Here is an 18598-nt window from a genome sequence, read left to right on the forward strand (position 1 = left end):
CCCAACTCGAACAACCAGACACATTTGAGATCTTGTCCTAAGGAGAGGGCCAAACCGAGAATGGCGGGAAACCATTCATTTTTGTTACCATTTCTATCAAGTACAAAAACACTAATGACAGCAACTTGACCGTGCCAAGTTCTGTCGAACAAAGTGACAGCACCTTCACCACTCCCGTCCATACCACAACACCCTCATCATCGGTACAGATCAGATGTTCTGTTCCTTTACATCTGTCCTATCATTCTCCTTATTCTAGTCTTCTGTCCTCCCTCGCCCATAGTGATCCTCAGTTCTCATCCTTCCCACCAACTTCCCCCAGTCCTCGCCCCTTCCCCACCATCCCTCTCTTCTCCCACCTAGATTCTTCCAACCTCCCCCCAACCCAGTCATCTTCACCCTTCCCCTTCAATTGCTTCCCTACTGCCCTTTCCCCTTCCCCTTAGCATACCTCACCCTCCCCTTCGCTCTACACTCTCCACACGTCAACTTCCCATCATCATCCCGGTCTCTTCCACAAGTCGTACACAGTCCTTCTTCTTCTCGCTGCTGGCGGAGAGATTTCCGCCGAAAGGAACAACCGACACATGTCATCTTGCCAGGGAGGCAAGGCTGCGGGTTGTTTTTGTTGTGGCAGCGGGTGCAGGATGCTATTGGCCTTTGAGCAGGAGCCGATGTAGGAGAAGGGGAAAGAGGAGCAGGTGGTGGTGATGGAAAACGATGGGGAATGGGAGCGGAGATAGGAGCTGGGATCGGAGCGTGAATTGGAGCGGGAAAAGGAGCGGGCAGAGGTGCAGGGGCCTGATCGAAGCCTGAAGATGCTGCTGTTGCGGGTGGAGGACATGGTTGACAGGGGCGTGAACGCAATCGCGTGGGACGGGGTGGGATCGGAGGAACTCGAGTTGCTGGAGATGCAGCCGGGGGAGCCTGTGACGAGACTGGAACTGGAGGTGTGACGGGTTGCAATGGAAAGCCTAGGTGAGAAGCTATCATATCCAAGCGGAGACGAGCTGGAAGCCTTGGGTGGAACTGGAGAGCCTCTGAGCTGCCTTCGGTGACATCGACTTGGTTCCCCATCCGTAAAGGGTCTTCGGTGCCACCGATGCCGGTGGATACAGGTGACAGGACGGGACGCGGGAAAGAAGAATCCTATTCCTTGACTTGGATTTCGTCTCCGTCCTGGCCAGCAGAGGGCTCTAAGTGTTGAAGCGGGTAGTTGCTTGCTGGTCCGTCATCATGAAGCTCACCAATTCCTACGTCGTTGGACAACTCCGTAAAACGCCAGAGTTCCGGCTCAAACACGGCACTCGAGTTACTTGTCTGGAAAGATGTCTGCTCGGACGACGGAGACTGATGACCCTGGACACTGGGAGCCGCACACCTTGGAGATGATAGGAAAGTAAATTCTGTTGTTTGGCTTCCTAGGCTGTGGCGGCTATCCATGAACAAAGAGGAAGAAGTCGTATCTGGGCTGAACAAATGTTCGTCCAACACCTCCACACCTGCGGAGTGTTCTGCCTGAAGTCCCGCGCTCTCCACGTCTGACTGAGTCGGTATTGGGCAAGAACTTATCCCGCATATCATCTGATTGTCGTCAGGGAACCATGGCGTCGGCTCAAAAGGTTGTGGTTCGAACAAGGGATCAAGGGTGTAATCCCATGCGGGATTGGAGAAGAGCTCCTCGATTGTCAGGGTCGTCCAATCTCGTTCCTCCCATTCCCCTGTATGGGTTGGCTCTGCTTGGTTGGTATACTCGGCCGTTGGGTCTGCAGACAAAACGGTGGGGCTTGTTTCTTCGTCGTGATTCTCGCTGTTGGGGATATCTTCCTCTTGCTCGGGCTCGTCATCCACTCGGGGCCTGTGTGTGAGAGTGATCGCGCTCTCGTTGCAACCGAGAGCAGGTTGATGAGTATTCGGCTCAGTGGTGTCGGGGTTGGCCGTAATGGAGGAGGTTTGCCGATGTGGGTTCTCCTGGTTTTGGATCCCTTCGCTGATGATCTCGTCATCCACGCGCTGTCGCTTGTGGATTTGGCTGTTCTCGGTCTCGTCCTCGTCAGACTCGTCATGCTGGCGCTTCGTGCTTCGGGTTTGGCTAGTCGATGACCCTGTCTCCGTCGCGGCCAGTTCCTCGTCGGGTGTGTTCATGATCGGTTATACGTTGGGGTTGAGGTATGTCTGGCCCGTTGACACTGGGTTCGTAGAGATGCGGAAACTGCATGGCGGGAGTGTAAAATGGACACATCTGCTTGAACGAGGGATGTTAGATGTGCGGCAAAGAGAAAGGACGAGGGGAAGTGATCTTTCAGACTACCTGGCGCGCGGATTCTCGGCTTTTCGCGTGGGTGGATGGCAGGATGGCTTCGAGTGTTCGAGGGTCGTCGCAATGCGCAGGTGGGCGTGTCGGTGAACTGCTGGGCGTGGGTAGAATCACCGGCTGTCAACGAGAGCCATTTCGTGAAGAGACTGGCTTCAAAGATGCAGCCGTCCCTTTGTTTGTGCCATTCGTGTAGCTCTTGGTCTCGCAGATGTGCTTGTATCGTCGAATGGCCGCGGTCGCTTGGACTTTGGAGTCCTCTTTCGGGGAGAAGGCCGTTTCATCGCGGAGTTCAGGCGGCCCAAGAAAAGGCAACGCTCAATGAAGCGCCGGGCAAAGCGGTATTGCCTGGACCTCCCCTCAGACTGTTCAGCGCGAAAGCAGCGGTTCTTTTGTCAACATAACGGTCGTTATCTATCCATTTGACTGTTCGTGGCGCGGGCCATCTCGCTGCCGCCACTGCCGTCGTCGAAGAGGGTTTGAAGCAACGAGGAAGTTGGGGGACAACATGACAAGATCCCCGGTTTTGGAAAGCAAATCGCCTCGGAGAGGGAATGAGCGAGCAGGATGCTCAGGATTTCTTCTAGTCTCTGTGCAGGCAGGTGCATCCGAGCTGCATCTGAGATGCATCATGTGAGGGGCCGTTGAGGGGGTACTCACCTCGCGAGTCGCGTCGCGTCTGGATCATCCATGATCGCGACCAACCAAAACCGCTTCACCCAAGCTGCATCTCGTCCAAGAATCTTTGTTGTATTTCCTCTTTTAACGCTAACGCTCTTTGTTATCGTGGCGCCGCGTGGCCGGACCAAGCCTCAGACTGTTTCGATCGGGGTGGTCGCGATGGTGGGAGAGGAGGCAAAGGAACCAACGGTGGCGCGACTGGGTTGAACGCTACAACGACAAGGAACAACATAACCGCAGTACTACCTCTAACCATCAAGGAGAGAAAGCTTCGCGATGCCCAAGTGCTTGGGGGATGGCGAGCGAGATCGCTTTGAGTGTCCGAGGTACATCTGAGCGGGAGCTGATGCAATGCTGACCGGGCTCGCGAGGCGCGGCTGGATACCACCGCGAAAGTCTCTCGGTCTGGACTTTCGATTTTCGGTCAATCGTTTGTATGTTTCCTACACGCATATGCTCTCGTTCGGGTGCTGGATGGCTGGTATCCGAGAGTGACCGGACTGGAGGCGGCGTGGATGGTTTGGGAAGAGGACCGGCGTGATGAATCGTGAAGAAAGGTTCGGGCGAGAGAGGATGATAGCATTGAGGTTGCGGAAGGCCTTGCGGAAAGTCGCAATCGCATCGGTCCTCGGCACAGCGATTTGGTTCCCACGCAGTTCTGGAAGTCGTAGGTCCGCTCCTGCCCGAGATATTGCCTGTTGGCCTTCCCGGCCCCAATGTGATGGCGCGCAATCCGCGATGTTGTTGCATGGCGGCACTTGGTACCAGACTTCCACGTTTCATGTCGCCTACACATCTTTTCTAACCCCTTTGTACATCTTCAGGGTGCTTTTTGCTGCAGTAGGCACGATTCATCGCCAGATATGTGCGAGTGTCTGGTGAGAGTCTGACAAGAAGCCGATATCGGCCAACCCGGCCACGAAGGCAGGAGCGAACAAGCCAACAACGAACAAAAGGCCGCCCGTTGAGTTCCGTTGCTTCCTTTGTGCTAATGCTGCAGGAACGAATGCCTGCAATCACTGATTGGCATTCCGATGCACCTTTCTGAGAACGACCGGGAGCTTCCAGTCCCGGCAATCGGCAACGAAAGATCATCGCCATCGTGGCTTCCCTTCTCTCTCCACTACATATCTGCATGTTTGCCTGTTTGCATATCATAATGTTGGCAAAAGGTGCACCGGACCCTTCCTTCCACTTCAATTACTGGCACTTGCCGTTCGCATCTTCTTTTCGTTCTTCACCGTTCATCAAGACTGTATGCCCGACGCCGAGCAGCACCGACCTACACTATCGCGCCGACCCGGACCCACTCCCCGGACCCGATATTGATGGGAGTAAGCCGTCACCGAAACTTCCATTGTATGAGTGCTGATCGATACGGCAGATATCCCTCTCAGCTGCCGATGGATATCATACTTACTTCGCTGTTGACTTCCAGCATCCATACACTGGCCGATGAACAGGTACCCACCACCAGGAGGCGGGTCTTTCGGTACGTACTTGCTGCAACAGTACGCACCAATATCCCAACGCCCGTCTCTCGTCGTTGTGTCTCTCCGTTCGCCGGGGTGAAGCAAGTCGATGGTAATGCGCGTTTGTCAGCGAAAAGTCAAAGGAAGAGTGAACCGCATACATACAAAGCACTGCAGATGAAGAGCTGCGCCTAGATTGCCCCCCTTTTTCCATCGCATGGCTGCTAGACGCATATTGATGCTTCTTCAGCTACTGGTAAAATACTTACTATGGGAGGTGAAACTTGGGAAAACAAGCAAGAGGGGTGGAAGGCAGGAACAAGACAACAAACGAGGGAGCAAGGGAAACCTTTCGTCGTAAGAGGAAGCAACGGGCAGCAAAGGTATCCCCAAAAGAGCCAGAACACTTCTCTTCCATACAGCTCGTTACATGCTTCTTTTGCTCCTGTTACAATCCCTAGGCAGCACCAGCACTTTCTCCATCCAGTTTCTTGAACAATTAGAGCAGCTTTTCTCCGTTGTCGTGGAAAAGCAATTGCTCGGTCCTAGATCAAGGAGTCGCAGTAGCCTCACAAGGTTGCGTATACGTGGCAATGCCCCAACCAGTAGTGCACTGCTGACACGGCGTTCTCGTCGGGCAAAGGGTGACGGTCGTCGTCACGATCGGTACAGATGAGCAGCCGCAAGACTTAGTGATGGCAGCTAAAAGAGGAGCGAGACCAGTCAGTCAGCAAAGACAGGAACTAGAACGCGACGCCTCGACGCCGGAAACACTTACCGTCCCAGATGCAGAAACCGCTCATGTCACAGGAGAGATCACATCCGCTGGTGGCCCATTGTGTCTGGGTACCTGTAAAGGTGCAGGAAGGGGCGATCGTAGGTGACGGAGCGGTGGTGGTGGCAGTTTTACAGGGGCCGGCGGAGACGGTGCTGTCAAAGAGTGTCAGCATGGTTTGGCCAGAACAGTCAAGGAAGAGGGATAAGGAAGAGGGACAAGGAATACCTCAACGCCGTCAGGAGAAAGGCAAGTTGGCTCTTCATGATGATTGCCGTAAACGTTGGAATAGTGATGTTTACCGCTGAGCGTTTGAGGTGTCAAGGACAAAAAGCCGATGACAACATTTAGGGCGGACTTGGGTGCTCTTAACCATCCTCCTCGCGCATATGAAGGATTGTTCCTTCCATCCCTCCCGGTTACTGAAGTGGAAGGCCCGACACAAGATGGTGCCTAGAGGCTGTCAAGTGCTTCTGAACCCCTCAGCTGAGAGTCTGGTAGAGCAGATCGGGTGATGCGAAAGGACGGATACGGATATGACGGGAACGGGGTGGTAACGCCGAGCCGAAAAGGGAACACGCGTTTTTCCCGACGGTGCTGTTGGCCAATGTTTCGACGGGATACAACGCTGGCTTGCGGGTAGCATCTGATAGTCTCGTATTCTGTTAGCCGTTGTTGGGATACGGACAACCGCCAAGATTGTTGGCAAAGTGTGGTACATACAACCAACAAACATTGTGTTTATCGTGATACGGTGGTAGCTGGTGATGTCAGCAAAACGCCAACAATTGGGATACTTTGTGGTAGGCTACCTGGAAGTGAACAAAATTCCCAGGAAACTGCAAACAAAGGCGTTAGTCAGCTTTCATGGTTGGACAAAGGTTTGGTGTTCAACATTGAAAGGGTGATGTGGTTGACAATTAAAGGGGCTTTGTGTACTATAAAGCACCCATTCCTTCCGGTCAGTTACTCGTTCACGACTCCTGTCTGGATCAATAGGAGAAGGGACAAGACCACGATTTACCAGCTTGCACCGATTGCACCCAGTTTAGATGTCTAACTCGGCCCCACCTCAACCTCCCCAGGCTGGTGGCCTTGGTGCAGGGCAGGGCAGCCAAGGCCCACCAAATATTGCCGACTACCTTCGTCAACCCGGTTGGCGGGAGCCGCACTGTCCCCGGTGCGCATACCGGGCTGCCAATGTGGGAAAGGCTTTGCGGAAATATCTCCCTACGGTCAACATTTTGAAAGCGTTAGAAATCATCGGAGAGCTTGCTTGTACAACGCCAGTCGGCGAGGAACAAAGCGGAACCCTGTGTGACTGCTGTCGTACTTACAGGCGCGATGTCGAGTTCCACTACCCGCCCGGGAGAGGCTTTGAAGAATCGAGTGCTAGACTATGGAAGAGCCTACCTGACCTCGCTGGCCACTGTCTTGATCTTGATGCGAAACCCAACTCGTGGGACATTGGACTCCGAAAAGTAGAACAAGCGTCCAGAGACTTTTTGGCTTGCTGGCATGAGGTCTGTAGGCAACACGGCAAAGACTTGTTGCAAATGAGCGCCCAGGAGTTGAGGCAAATGGGATGCACGTCCGTTGTAACCGTCCCTGTCGTCGGGAAGCCCATGGCAGCAAAATCAACATCAGCCGTACCCAGACCAGACGGACCCGGTGTTAGTCTAGGAAGTGTCTTGGACGAAGTTCAAAAGATGGGAAAGGACTTCAACAAGTTTGCCAGCAAATTTCACAGCCATGCCGAGAACACGAAGACGGAGATCGAGCTCCTCAATGACACTACGGCACAGCTCGAAGCCGACTTTGCGAAAATTCAGATCCAGGACAGGGACCTCGCCACCTCTTTGGAGGGTCACTCCGAGAAGCTCATGAGCGAGATCAAGGAGTTGGCGCAGTTTGTGAAAGCCCAGAGTAGGACGCTTTCGGCGGTGAAGATCCAGGTGGACCGGCTCGCCATCAACTTCAGCAGAGTTGCTTCTGCGGCCTTGGCCACGGCTGGTACGGGTGAACAGCGCGAGTAGTTGGCCGAGGTGGGAACGGAGGAGGGAGACGGCATATTGCCTGGAGTAAACCTACCCGCACCCACCCCAAACCCTACACGCACCCTCTCCCACCACCAACATCCCAAGGAACTCAACATACAAGACTTTTTATACCAAGCTTGGTATAGAATAAGGCACCTTCATAGATCCAAATTCTCTATACATTTTCTAGTAATTCCAAACTTGGTGGTTGGCTATAATGAGAGTACGTTGCACAAATCGGACACTGCGAATGCAATTGCCGGCGACGATGACTTTCAATAGATTCTTGAGTCAGAGAACCGGCATGTATTGCGGGTTTAGGAACTAAACTATGACCCTGCCAGCTTTGAAGAAGTCTTTGAGCGTTGGGAGTAAATCATTACCAAGTGTCTTAGAATGGGGAGGGTGCGTATAGGTTTGGGGTGGGTGCGGGTAGGGTTACTCATTGCCTGACACAGGTTCTTTTCACGCGGCACCAGTGGCTCACTCCCAGCTCAGATCAAGACCAGGCAAATACAGGAAGAAGCTTTCCTCACTGTTCGTAGGATGGGGTATTGTCGTAGAGGATAAAGGTCAGGACAAAGGATTGGGGAGGAAAGGCTCAACTGGCACGAAAAGAAGCGAGGGGACGTTGAGGTCAGATTGGTGGAAAACAAGGAGGATCGGCCATTGAGATGGCCTTTGCCGCATTGTAGATAGCTGATAAGTAAATGGAGACAGAATTGGCATTGGCTTGTGTTGTCAAGGAATTGATCGTTTGGTGGAAGCTGTTTGAAGGAAGAAGTTCGAACAACCAACCCGTTGGACGAAGGAACTTCCCGCCGACATCGGGACTCTCCCGGTCTCGCCTTCGCTCACATGACCGTTGGCAGATGCAGCTTCCCTTCGGACCCGAGGAATTTGGATCATTTGAGCTTCTCGCATATGCGCCTTCCCGTCGACTGTGTGAAATGTGGAGAACGGAGGAGGAGGACACCGCAGCGTCGAAGGGCACCTCGCGGACAACAGTCTTCTTCTGCGGATCGGAGATAGCAAGCCCTGGATTCTTGTTAAACTTTGTTTCGTGAAGATCTGACCCATTGCTGTTCTTTTTGCTCAGAGTACATCGGTTTGCCCCAAGTTTCAAGTCCTCCGTAACTTTCGTGGTCGAGGAACCGCGGATCCAAAGTTTCTGATGTTGGAAGAGCCATGTTTCATGGACTTCTACTTGGCACGATTCGATCAAAGAACGGGAAGGAATCACTTGCCTAGGTTCCGCAGCAGCCATCACGCACTCTGACATTCCCTCCTCCAAGATGGCGACGGAGGCAAGTGCACTTGATGAAGATGACAGGAAGAAGGATCGAATTATACCAGATGGCGGCTAGGGTAGGCATAATAGACAGCTCAAAACAAGCAGGCAAGTCTTCGACTCACCTTCGAAGTGGAAGCCATTCATGAGCACTTTCGTCGTTATTCTCATACAACACCCACAGAAAGCACGCGCTAACTGTCCGCAACAAGCAACGCCATGGTAAACCTCTCTCGTACGAGGAGATCAAGTTTTAATGGTTCATCGGCATAATCACAGGGGCACACCACCTCCAGATCACGTCTCTCCATTCCTCTGACGCCACCGACCATCCTGCAGCAAAGGACCCATGGCAGCCCGAGCGGTGCATACACAGAACCATTTCCGACGTCGGATTCTCGATTTCTGGTCTTTGGTGATACTGCACTGGCTCGAGCAATGCGTCCTCTTCCTGTTGTTCTCTTCTACAACCCATGCTGATCCTTGCTTCCTTGTTGTGACAAGTTCGCTTGCTTTGCTCGCCTCGCCCATCTTCTCGGTCAACCTGATCAACCTTGTGCCGCAACTACGAGAACATCCCGCCGACAAGCACATGTATCGAGTATCGCAGTCTTGCAGCTCACAACTCCAAACCAAGCCACACTTGCTCCAATCCCCGTCTTAATGAAGATAAGATACCAACCGTATCCCTCATCGTTCTGACACATGCTAGGGCACGGTAGCTGACACTCTTTTAATATTACAGATACCGAGTTGATCCTACTATAAAGCGGCTAAGGTAAAATATCAGCACAACGTTGCCGACTCCGTACTTCGCAATATACCCGTCTTGTTTGCTCAACCCGACGGCCGACCCATCCGCTTCCTTGAGAAACAATCATCTCGAGTTGTCCTCGCTGAGCCTATGATTTTGAACCTACCTCGAGACCCATCAGATTGGTTCAACGACCTGTACATCACGTTCGAAGTCGATCATAGCTAAAGGGATCTTCCATGCCGGTCATCTACCTTTAGCTTCATTAATAAGATCTGGAGGACGGTCCCTATCACAACAGGTCGAGTTAATAACAAATGGAGACTTAATCTGGAGGAGGTGCAGAGATCGCGTTCGGAAGCCTGTCAACCCTACGCCTAAAAGATGGGATGGAAGCAGCTCAATTCCCAGGAATTGAAACCCATGACTATTCTAACGGCTCAAGTTGGTAAGCCCAGCGGTCAAAGACAGCACGCGAGATGGTATAACTTCCTACCAAGTTCCCTCAGTCGGTGTCCTGGAGAGGAAGTCATCTTCAAAGAAGGCCAAAGGCAAGAGTTCGTACAATGCAACCTCCTCGTTCAATATACAAGGTTCATCGCCATATTGATGGTAAAGATCATGGGCTGGCCCACAAACACGAGCAAGTGTTTCAATTTTCCGGCCCGGGGACGCTCGCCCACGCTGCAAAGAGCAATACTGCTACCTGTTTCAGACGCACACGAGATTATCCAGCACTAGCCCTCTTGTCCATGTTACAGCAACGCTGGCTAGTCAAGTGATGTCAGTCCATCATCTTGTATCTCTTTTATTCAGCTTGCTCTCATGATGTCGTTTCACGGGCAAAGTTAGTCCGGTTTCGTCTTATCGTCTTGAATTTCTTCTCTATGTGAGGCAAATTGGAGTCTCCATCCAATCATATTAGAGGGACGCAGAGTGATTCTTCGTCGACGATGGAAGATTTAAGGTGGACGATACCAGTGCAAATCTTCGAGTGGCAGCCGAGTGTCACCACTACATTTCTTGGCACACCTTCACAGTCAAACAAAAGAGGACAAGGGAATCACTACTAGGAACTGAATTGGAGGCTATACTACTAGGGTCTTCATCACCTCTGTTCTGTGAGCCCTCCATTCTGGAAGACTTCCTCCTCGAGCTTCATATCCGGCTTCAATGGTTATGTCTGTCCTGCCGTTGGCCGACCATCAGTGGCACTCCAAATCCGCTTCAAATGAAGCACCCGTGTTCTCTTCCCGTCATAAACTACAGAGCCCGATGCTTGCTAGAATTTCCTTGCTTTGTGACTCTGGTCGTTTCGAAAAAAAACCTGCCCGCCAACGGGCCAGCGGTGACAGCGGTGCCCTTAAGCTTAAGGAGTAGCGCCATTGTCGGCAAGCTCCTTCTGGTGCTGGCGGCGGTCTCTTAGGCGCTGCCTGCAGCCGGCGCATGAAGTCTGGGGAGTCGGAACGACACAGCAGTATTTACAGCTACATGTATACTCCCCACGGGCGTGCCGTTCCTTGACCAATCTCTCCTTGGCTCGGCTCATGTAGAACTTGAGATGGCGCGCGCGCTTGGTGGCCCCGGTCTGCTAGACCAGGGCACCACAGACGCCCTCCTTCTTCTCGTCGTGATGGTCGCAAGTCTGCGTGATGATAATAGGGCCCTCAACGGGAGCAATGGCTGAGGTGCCGGAGGCGTTGGTCGCAGGCCCGACCGGAGTACTGGTAGGAGAAATGATGTGATTGGTGGTAGCCCCAGTGGGAGACATGCCCGAGTCGGTGCAGTCATTGACTACAGGAATTACCGCAGCGATTGGGGATGCTTTGCCAGAGGCGTTAGTGCCGAGTCCTAATCCCATGGGAGTAGTCGCAGCAGAAGCAGTGGCTTTGGTTGACTCGTTTGCAACGCGATCTTCCTCGTACTGGGCAAAGTTGAAGAAGTGCTGCATATCCTCCATGGGCATCTTGAGGTCCCCAACAAGAGCGCCCATCGGGTCCATCTGGTCGACGATGCGGTAAGCTTCCTCCATCATCTTGATGAACGCCTCATTGTAGTCAGCAATGAAGGTCAGACCGGACGCATTGGGGCGCTGGCCACCGGCGCCGCGCATGGTGGATAAATACGGCGCCATGTTGCCGTATCGTTGAGATGCGAGTTCCTTTGCTAAGGAGATGGTAGCAATGGACGGTATTGATCGAGATCCTTGACTTTCACGTCCCCTGAGGAGAGCAAAGGTCAACGAAGAGGGTGACTTTAGTGTGTGAAAGGACGAGTCAAGTGGCAGGTCAGGAGTTGCGTGGCAGGCTAAATACCTACTTCTACAGGATGTCACAATTTTCCCATGGCTCGGCCTATGGTATGGGATCACAGATGAGTGAATGGCAAGGTATTTTGGGCGCCGTTTACGCTCTTGGTGAACTCAGATGAAGTTCTCCCCGGCATCCCTGGCTCCTATTATTTTGCTATTCAAATCCTATTGTGTAGTTGCACGCCTTCCCGCGAAAGATGAGATGAAGAACTCAGGTTTCCCGGGATACTGGAACAGTGGGTCTGTAGTCTGGTCTCCAAAACCTTAACTTGGGCGCAAGATTCTAGCCATCACTGTTCCTTTTGTCAGCCGTTGTTTTGCCTGCAAGTTGGAGGCTTTTTGTGGCGGCGAGGATCGCATTTGGGTGAGCCATGCTGATGGGCTCCGGACCGGCGTGAAGACCGTCGATGGACTCACGGCTAGGGAAAGAACCAAGGAGTCACTAGAAACAAGTATACTAAGTGGGAGTCTATGATTAGGGGCAGCTAGTAAAGTACTATTTATGTTGGAGTCGGAGCGTGGAAGTCTATCATCTTTGGGAATGTCGTCCCTGACTGCAATCTATGTGCTTAAGCCAGTTCCTCTGACGCTTTCCATCTGCTTTCCCTAGTCCACCAGCCGCATCTTCATCTTCAGGTTTCCTCGTCAAAGGAGCGACATCAATCTCGGTGTTGCCGAAGTAATAGCAGGAATACCAACAGAAGCCAAGACGCATTGACGCGACATAGCCGGGCCAATGAAGGCTAAAATGACAGCCTCGACCGGAGCAATGGCTGAGGTGCTGGAGGCAAGTGCCCGTGACGATGATAGGACCGCCGACGGTATTCGGACATATGGAGCTGTCGTCGGCGAGTAGCTGTTACGTTAGGAAGAAATGAAGAAGTCACCAGCAAGGTAGAGGTATATAACGTTGCATTCATGAAAGGCTACTGGGGTATCATTGAGGATAAAGTCGGAAAGTCTACATCATCGAAAATCTCGTCGCCGACTGCAATCTATGTGCCTAAGCCAGTTCCTCCGATCATCTTCATCTGTCTTTCCTTCCGGCAGTCCACCACCAGGACCCCAATTTCCACCCCTGTCAAAGAGAAGCGATGTGACTTGGTGCTAATTGCATCTACTTCCTTTCGATCCCCCAGACCATCTCGTCATCACAGGACATGGTCGCGGTTCCAGTTCCCTCAAGCCGAGGAAGCAGCACCGCCGCCGGTAGGCGGGTCGCCATTTCCAGCGAGGGCCAGCTTCTTGCGCAGACGGCGAGCCCTGAGGCGCTGCCTGCAAGCGTCGCAGCTGGTGTTGGGGGTAGCCACAGGGCCGCAGTACTTTCCTGAGCACGTGTACTGGCCATTCCTGAGACGTTGAGCCACCAAGCGCTCGGTTGCCCTCGACCTGTGAAACTTCAAGTGCTTCACGCAAAGATGGGCACCGGGTTGCTAAGCCAGGGCGCCACATGCGATCGCCATGTTGTTGGTCTTAAAGTCGCAGGTGTCGGTGACAATGATGGGCGCACCGGCGGCCGGTGCGGGACCAGGAACCGTGGCATTCCCGGGGGTAGGGCCGGGAGCCGGAGTAGGTGCGTAGGCATCAATGCCGATCGCAGGCTCGGTGACAGGTGTGCTCGGCATCGCGTTGGCCATTTCGGCAACACGATCCTGCTCGTATCGCTCGAAGTTGAAGAACGCGCTCATGTCTTCCTTAGACATGTGGTGATCGTCGCTGTCCGCGACACCGCGCATGGTGCTGAAGTAATGCGACATACTGTCCGTATTCGCAAAGCCGTTGAGTGCTTCCTGATGTTAGCGCGGATCCTCGTATGCAGTTGCCAATGAACATACGTAGATGTACTCCTTGAGGGTTGGTCAAGAAATGTGACTCGAGGCTACGGAGGTGAGATTCAAGTGGCAGGTCAGGATGTTGTGTGGGAGGAATCTTTGGGAGAAATACTCCCTTAGTAACCATAGCGGGAAAATCCAATCTGTGATATTGGAAGTCCAGGTTGTACCTCCATGACTTCTAATGTTGAAAAAACTTCCAAAGTTGAAGGCGCTATAATATAGGGCATTGCACTTGGGTCGGCCCCTGGACTTGGGTCGGGTCGGAAACTTAGAATTTCTCAAAGTCTCAAAGTCTCAAAGTCCTTCCTTCCCACCTTCCGCCCCAAATATCGCACTTCCCCTTTATAACCAGAAAGAACCAACCTCAAGGTCAGAAACAACCATTTGGCTCAGTGGCCAAGTGGTTAATGAAGTAGTTCTTCATTTTCATTCGCATTCGTGACCCATGTTCGATTCCTGTTCGTGACCAACTTTTTGAACTCGTCCCCGGCCACCCGACCGGTGCATAGAAAGATATTAATAGAACTACTTCTAGAAGACTTTGGCCTTCTGGAAATTAGAAAGTAAAGTACCTAGAAGTAAGCTCTCTATCCTTTTGCTTATAGGGAGTTCAACATTGGATGTTAAACCAACATTGGAGGTTTTAGTCTGATCTAATGTTTTGTTTACATTGATTCCTGGACTAAACATCCGATGTCATGGGGTGCATATTCCCAGTACGGAATTCCACTTAGAGGTACTTTCCGATGGTTTGGACGATATTCCGGGTCGTTTATGCCCTTTGGAGAATCCAGAGGAAGTGAATTACCCGGCCTTCCTGAGCTCCTATTATCCTCCTATGGAGATCCTATTGTGTTGTTGCCCGCCTGCCTCAGAAACATCGGACGAAATATCTCAAATATCGGACGAAATCGCATAACTCAGGTTTCACGGGATGAGTACGCTAAAACCTATAATGTTGGCGTGCAGCTGCCCCGAGTCGTTGTGGGTAGTAGTGCTGTCGGCGACGCCGCACATGGTGTTGAAGTACAAGGACATGTCGTCTGTGGCGGAAAAGCCGTGGACTGTTTCCTGAGTATATCTGTCAGTCAATTCTGACAGGCATCGTAGCTGGATATCTCTATTATTCATATCACGGCCCACACAAGGCCTTATCATGATCATCTGGAATCACTGTCAGGAACCGAACCGAGAGAGCGAATAGAGCGAGTACCTAGGTAGGTAGTTAAAGAGGTTTGTGAGATTTGATGCTAGCATACAAGTGTATCTTCCAGTACCATTACTTGTATCTTCATCTGTAGAATCCTAGTACTGGAGGTTCGTAATTCTTCTTCTTCTTCGAGTTCTTCTCGACCCTGCCTGCCAACACACCGCCAGTGGCGGCGGTGCCTTTGGCTTTGGCAGAGGTGGCCTTGCTGCTGCAAGCCTTGGTGTTGCTAGAATCTCCGCCCTTCTTCGACTGCCGGTAATCGGCAGACCGCTGCTTGCACGCAGCACAGACAGTGTTGGGTTGGTCAACTACCCGGCAGTATCTGCCCGAGGACGTCCACTCGCCTCTCATCAGGCGCTCGTTCACCAAGGCGCGGGCTGCTTTACTCATGTAGAAGTCCATATTCAGGTTTCCCTCCCTGAAGGGAGAAAGATTGATCTCGGTGTTGATCAAATCTACTTCGTCTCGCTTTTGGAGACCTGTTGAAGCCGTGACGGCGAGATTGACGAATGAAGTGGTAGTAAATTGAAGGAGGTGGTCAGCCAGAACAACTGGCCAGAATGCTGGATGTATGACTTGTATATATCACAGTCGACATACTTGGAAATGTCACGATGATTTAGAAACCTGTTATAGTTTGGAGACAAAAGGAACGTATCTGGGATTCGAGGCTAGCCTACAGCGGGAGTTCAAAGGTCAACTAGACGTCTAGTACTAGGTGATGATCCGTAACTTCGATCCATCCTGCAGCCGAGATCCTTGTCGCAAGTGGAAGTAATTACAAGAGGTGCTCTGGCAGCCGGGGCTGCGATGGGAGCCGCCACCGGACCGGGGACCGGGATGGGCATGGCAGTGAGAGAGAAAGCCCGCTCGAAAGTATTCAGGGTAGTATTTCTATGGGACTCTGTGGGAAGTAATGGAGGGTGGCTTATTCCTTAGGTGATAGTGATAGTCCTGTAGTTCGGACGAGGTATGCCGATGGAAGAAGTTCGTGATGTTTTATCGTATATATCACAGTCGATATGCATGATCTTATCACAATTATCTATAATTCCCAATAGTCACGGAAAAGGGAAAGAATGAAAGAATACGTAAAAAGAAGAATATGGAAGGTAGGATTCGACGATGCGAGTAGGTCAACCGAAGTACATCTATCTGTGATGACTGAACAGAACCATGAAAGATGTCGAGGTGAACTTCAATCCGTCTTCCAGTCGTGATATCCTGCCGTCTTTCCCCCTACCGGTATTCCCAACTCCGGCATCTTGTCTCCGAAGGTCCCTAGTTCTTCGCCTCCGTCAGGGACTGGCGGTAGTCCCTGCTGCGCTGCCTGCACGCAGCGCAGACTGTGTTGGGTTGCTCGACAACCCCGCAGTACCTGCCTGAGCAGGTCCATTCGCCTCTCATGAGGCGTTCCGTGACCAAAGCGCGCTTCGCCATACTCATATAACAAGCGAGATGGTTAAAGCAACGGTGTGCGCCGGGCTGCTAGGCCGGCTGACCACAGATGATACCGTTGCGTAGGACTTTGTTGCAAGTTGAGATGGCAGCGAGAGGCTGCATGGTGGGCACAAGGAGCGGGCCGGCGGAATGGAGGTGGTTGCCAGGCTCTAAGTCGGCGTGAAAGTCGTTGATAGGACTGTTGCCGGGCTCCAAGTTGGCGTGACCGGCAGAATGGAAGTTGTTGCCGGGCTCTATGTCGGCGTGAAAGTCGTTGATAGGATTGTTACCGGGCTCCAAGCCGCCGTGAAAGTCGGTGTTGGGATTGACGTTGAAGTAATCTTCGGAGGGAGGAATGGCCATGTTGGCCTCTTCAACGGTGCCAGGACCGGCTGAGGCAGCTTGAGTAACCTCGCTGTTGGGAGCAACTTGGATATCCTCCATGATGCGAACAATAGTGTTCTGGATGGCATCATGGTAGTTGGAAGGATCCATCTGACCGCGATTGTTGACGCCCTCGCCGCCAGCACCAGCGCCGCGCAGGGTTGACTGGTAAGGAGCCATGGTTGTTTCGGCGTGTTAACTGCTATAGAGATGATCGCAGTTGACACAGTTGATGGGAGTTTGGGGAGTTGAGTCGCTCTAGATGGGTGGGTGGGTGGCCGCGAAGATGTGTGGACTCGAGCGTGACGGAGGAAAAGTCAAAGTGACCTCCGGAACGTCCAATTTATGGGTGTTCCGTGCGTCCTTGATTAACAGGCTCAGGGACAGTGAATTGCAACTGGGACTCTTGAGTTCTTATTATCCCGCTATTCAGCTCCTGTTGTTCCTATTGTGTGGTCGTTGGCCTCCTTGACTGTGATGAGACGGAAGCTCAAAACCCACTTCTGCCCGGACAACTCGTGATCTTGTTGGTTGACGGGAACCCCGATAGCTTATCGGGCAAAGATTTCTAACCTTCACTCCTCCTCTGCTGACCGGTATCTTGCCTGCCAGTGTGGAAGCTTCCTACTTCGCCAAGGATCCCATTTGGGTGAGTTGGTTTCGCTTGAAGCTATCGAGTACCTCTAGTTGATCCGGTTCCGCAACTCAAGCACGGACCATTTTCATCGAATGTGGCCATTTGATGACAACAGTAGTAAGATTTTGCTCTCATGGAACTACATACCTATCTTGAGCTTAGGCGACGTGAAATGTGTGGTTGTCAAGTGCCATGGGGAGCGCACGGGCAGTTTCAGTTTGCGAGTGGCTTGTACGTGTTGCGGATGTACCTTAGACAATTTGGAAGGAGTTCCATGCGACGAGGTAATCTAGGTCAGGATCGCTCGCGGTCTCGCTCACCAGATTACGGCGAAACAAGACCAGATATCTTCGTATATACAATCTTCACATGGAGGTGGTCTTTGACCATTGGTTCCACCACGACCATTGCTTCGATAGATCTAGTGCTACTCCTCACTTCGAGCCTCTCGGTTACCTGGGGGCCTCTGGACGCCAAGCTCCCTTTGTCCTTGACAACTTCCATTGTAGGGGGCGGCATCTGGCGATAGAGGTATTGTGACGACAATCCATTGTAGTTCGTATGTGGCTCATCCTTGTAATAGTCGGCGGAGGCGCCGAGTTCTGGGGATGTTATCTTGGGAAGTGCGTAGCAACTGTTCATCAGCTCTGGTACCGAGCTTTCAACGGCGACTGGGAATGAAACCTTTCAGCCAACTTCTCTGCCCCCGACCACCATGGAAGCAGAGCAAGATCTCCGGAATCTGTCGGTTATTGCTACTTCGAGGTAATGCTAGTCCATCGGGGAGTGCCGTCGGCCGTCAACGAAGCGTGGTACGTTCTCAGCAATAGAGTAACGAAGGACCATACGGAGAACGTTTCGAGGGCCAAGGAGCAGTCCGTATTCTGGCTCCAGCTTTGCGATCACAGCGAGTACGGATCAAGGTGACGAGTTCCTAAGCGTTTGACCGACGATAGGAGATTAGCAACGGAAACAACATTGTAGTAGCTGCCGCGGTTCGTCATGGCCGGATTCACCGAGACTTGAGGAGGGACAGGGTAGCAGCACGAAAAGAGGAGCTTGTTGAGAGAAATTGTGTGGATCTTTAACCCATGAACAGCTCCGGAAGCAACAAGTTGGGTTCCAGAGGCTCTGGTCGTAGTTGAATCACTTGAGTGACAAGAGGGGAGCTTGGAACAAGAAGCTTGAGGCCACCGCAGAGGAGCGCCCTGCCGCCCTGAGTCGGATCTTGACGGTAGCCGTATGTCCTCAACGAAGGATAACTCTGCAAAGTAAGATCACCCGTCAAGCCAAGGAGTTCGCTGTTGGAAGGTGATATTGAGAAAAAGCTGTCCGGAAATCGGAGTGTCCTGTCCGTCTTATAGGAGCTGCGCCAGACAGCTTTGGGGGACAGCGACAAACAAGGGGAGTCGCTGGACTCCTTTGCGTGGCCGAGCAAACTGCACGAAGATGGGT

At 52.3% G+C, this 18598-nt stretch overlaps 6 protein-coding genes across 6 annotated transcripts; 1 reads left to right on the top strand and 5 right to left on the bottom strand.

The window, feature by feature from the left end:
• Window positions 1–996: 996 nt before the first annotated feature.
• On the bottom strand, window positions 997–2469 carry B0H65DRAFT_77051 (uncharacterized protein). Its single transcript, XM_062831391.1, has 2 exons — window positions 2312–2469; window positions 997–2245 (listed from the first exon to the last, which is right to left on the bottom strand). The coding sequence occupies exon 2, from the start codon at window positions 2143–2145 to the stop codon at window positions 1150–1152; it is 996 nt and encodes a 331-aa protein (XP_062676751.1). The 5' UTR covers window positions 2146–2245; window positions 2312–2469; the 3' UTR covers window positions 997–1149.
• Window positions 2470–5017: 2548 nt separating this feature from the next.
• On the bottom strand, window positions 5018–5538 carry B0H65DRAFT_436876 (uncharacterized protein; the record flags this gene model as incomplete). Its single annotated transcript, XM_062825268.1, has 3 exons — window positions 5018–5169; window positions 5246–5397; window positions 5471–5538. Coding segments are annotated over 3 exons (372 nt in total), but the record flags the coding sequence as incomplete, so codon positions are not given.
• A 756-nt stretch (window positions 5539–6294) lies between these two features.
• On the top strand, window positions 6295–7278 carry B0H65DRAFT_592901 (uncharacterized protein; the record flags this gene model as incomplete). The annotated part of the gene is made up of 2 exons (XM_062831136.1): window positions 6295–6494; window positions 6582–7278. 2 exons carry the CDS (start codon window positions 6295–6297, stop codon window positions 7276–7278), a joined length of 897 nt encoding a protein of 298 aa, XP_062676753.1.
• Window positions 7279–12818: 5540 nt separating this feature from the next.
• B0H65DRAFT_436735 (uncharacterized protein) lies at window positions 12819–14510 on the bottom strand (the record flags this gene model as incomplete). The annotated part of the gene is made up of 4 exons (XM_062825254.1): window positions 12819–13070; window positions 13134–13427; window positions 14106–14154; window positions 14404–14510. The coding sequence occupies 4 exons, from the start codon at window positions 14508–14510 to the stop codon at window positions 12819–12821; spliced, it is 702 nt and encodes a 233-aa protein (XP_062676754.1).
• A 253-nt stretch (window positions 14511–14763) lies between these two features.
• On the bottom strand, window positions 14764–15084 carry B0H65DRAFT_446858 (uncharacterized protein; the record flags this gene model as incomplete). The annotated part of the gene is made up of 1 exon (XM_062825817.1): window positions 14764–15084. One exon carries the CDS (start codon window positions 15082–15084, stop codon window positions 14764–14766), a length of 321 nt encoding a protein of 106 aa, XP_062676755.1.
• Window positions 15085–15963: 879 nt separating this feature from the next.
• On the bottom strand, window positions 15964–16122 carry B0H65DRAFT_436784 (uncharacterized protein; the record flags this gene model as incomplete). The annotated part of the gene is made up of 1 exon (XM_062825260.1): window positions 15964–16122. One exon carries the CDS (start codon window positions 16120–16122, stop codon window positions 15964–15966), a length of 159 nt encoding a protein of 52 aa, XP_062676756.1.
• Between the last annotated feature and the right edge of the window lie 2476 nt (window positions 16123–18598).

The sequence above is a fragment of the Neurospora tetraspora genome, assembly GCF_033439725.1.
Source record: "Neurospora tetraspora strain CBS 560.94 chromosome Unknown B0H65scaffold_10, whole genome shotgun sequence".
NCBI lineage: Eukaryota > Fungi > Ascomycota > Sordariomycetes > Sordariales > Sordariaceae > Neurospora > Neurospora tetraspora.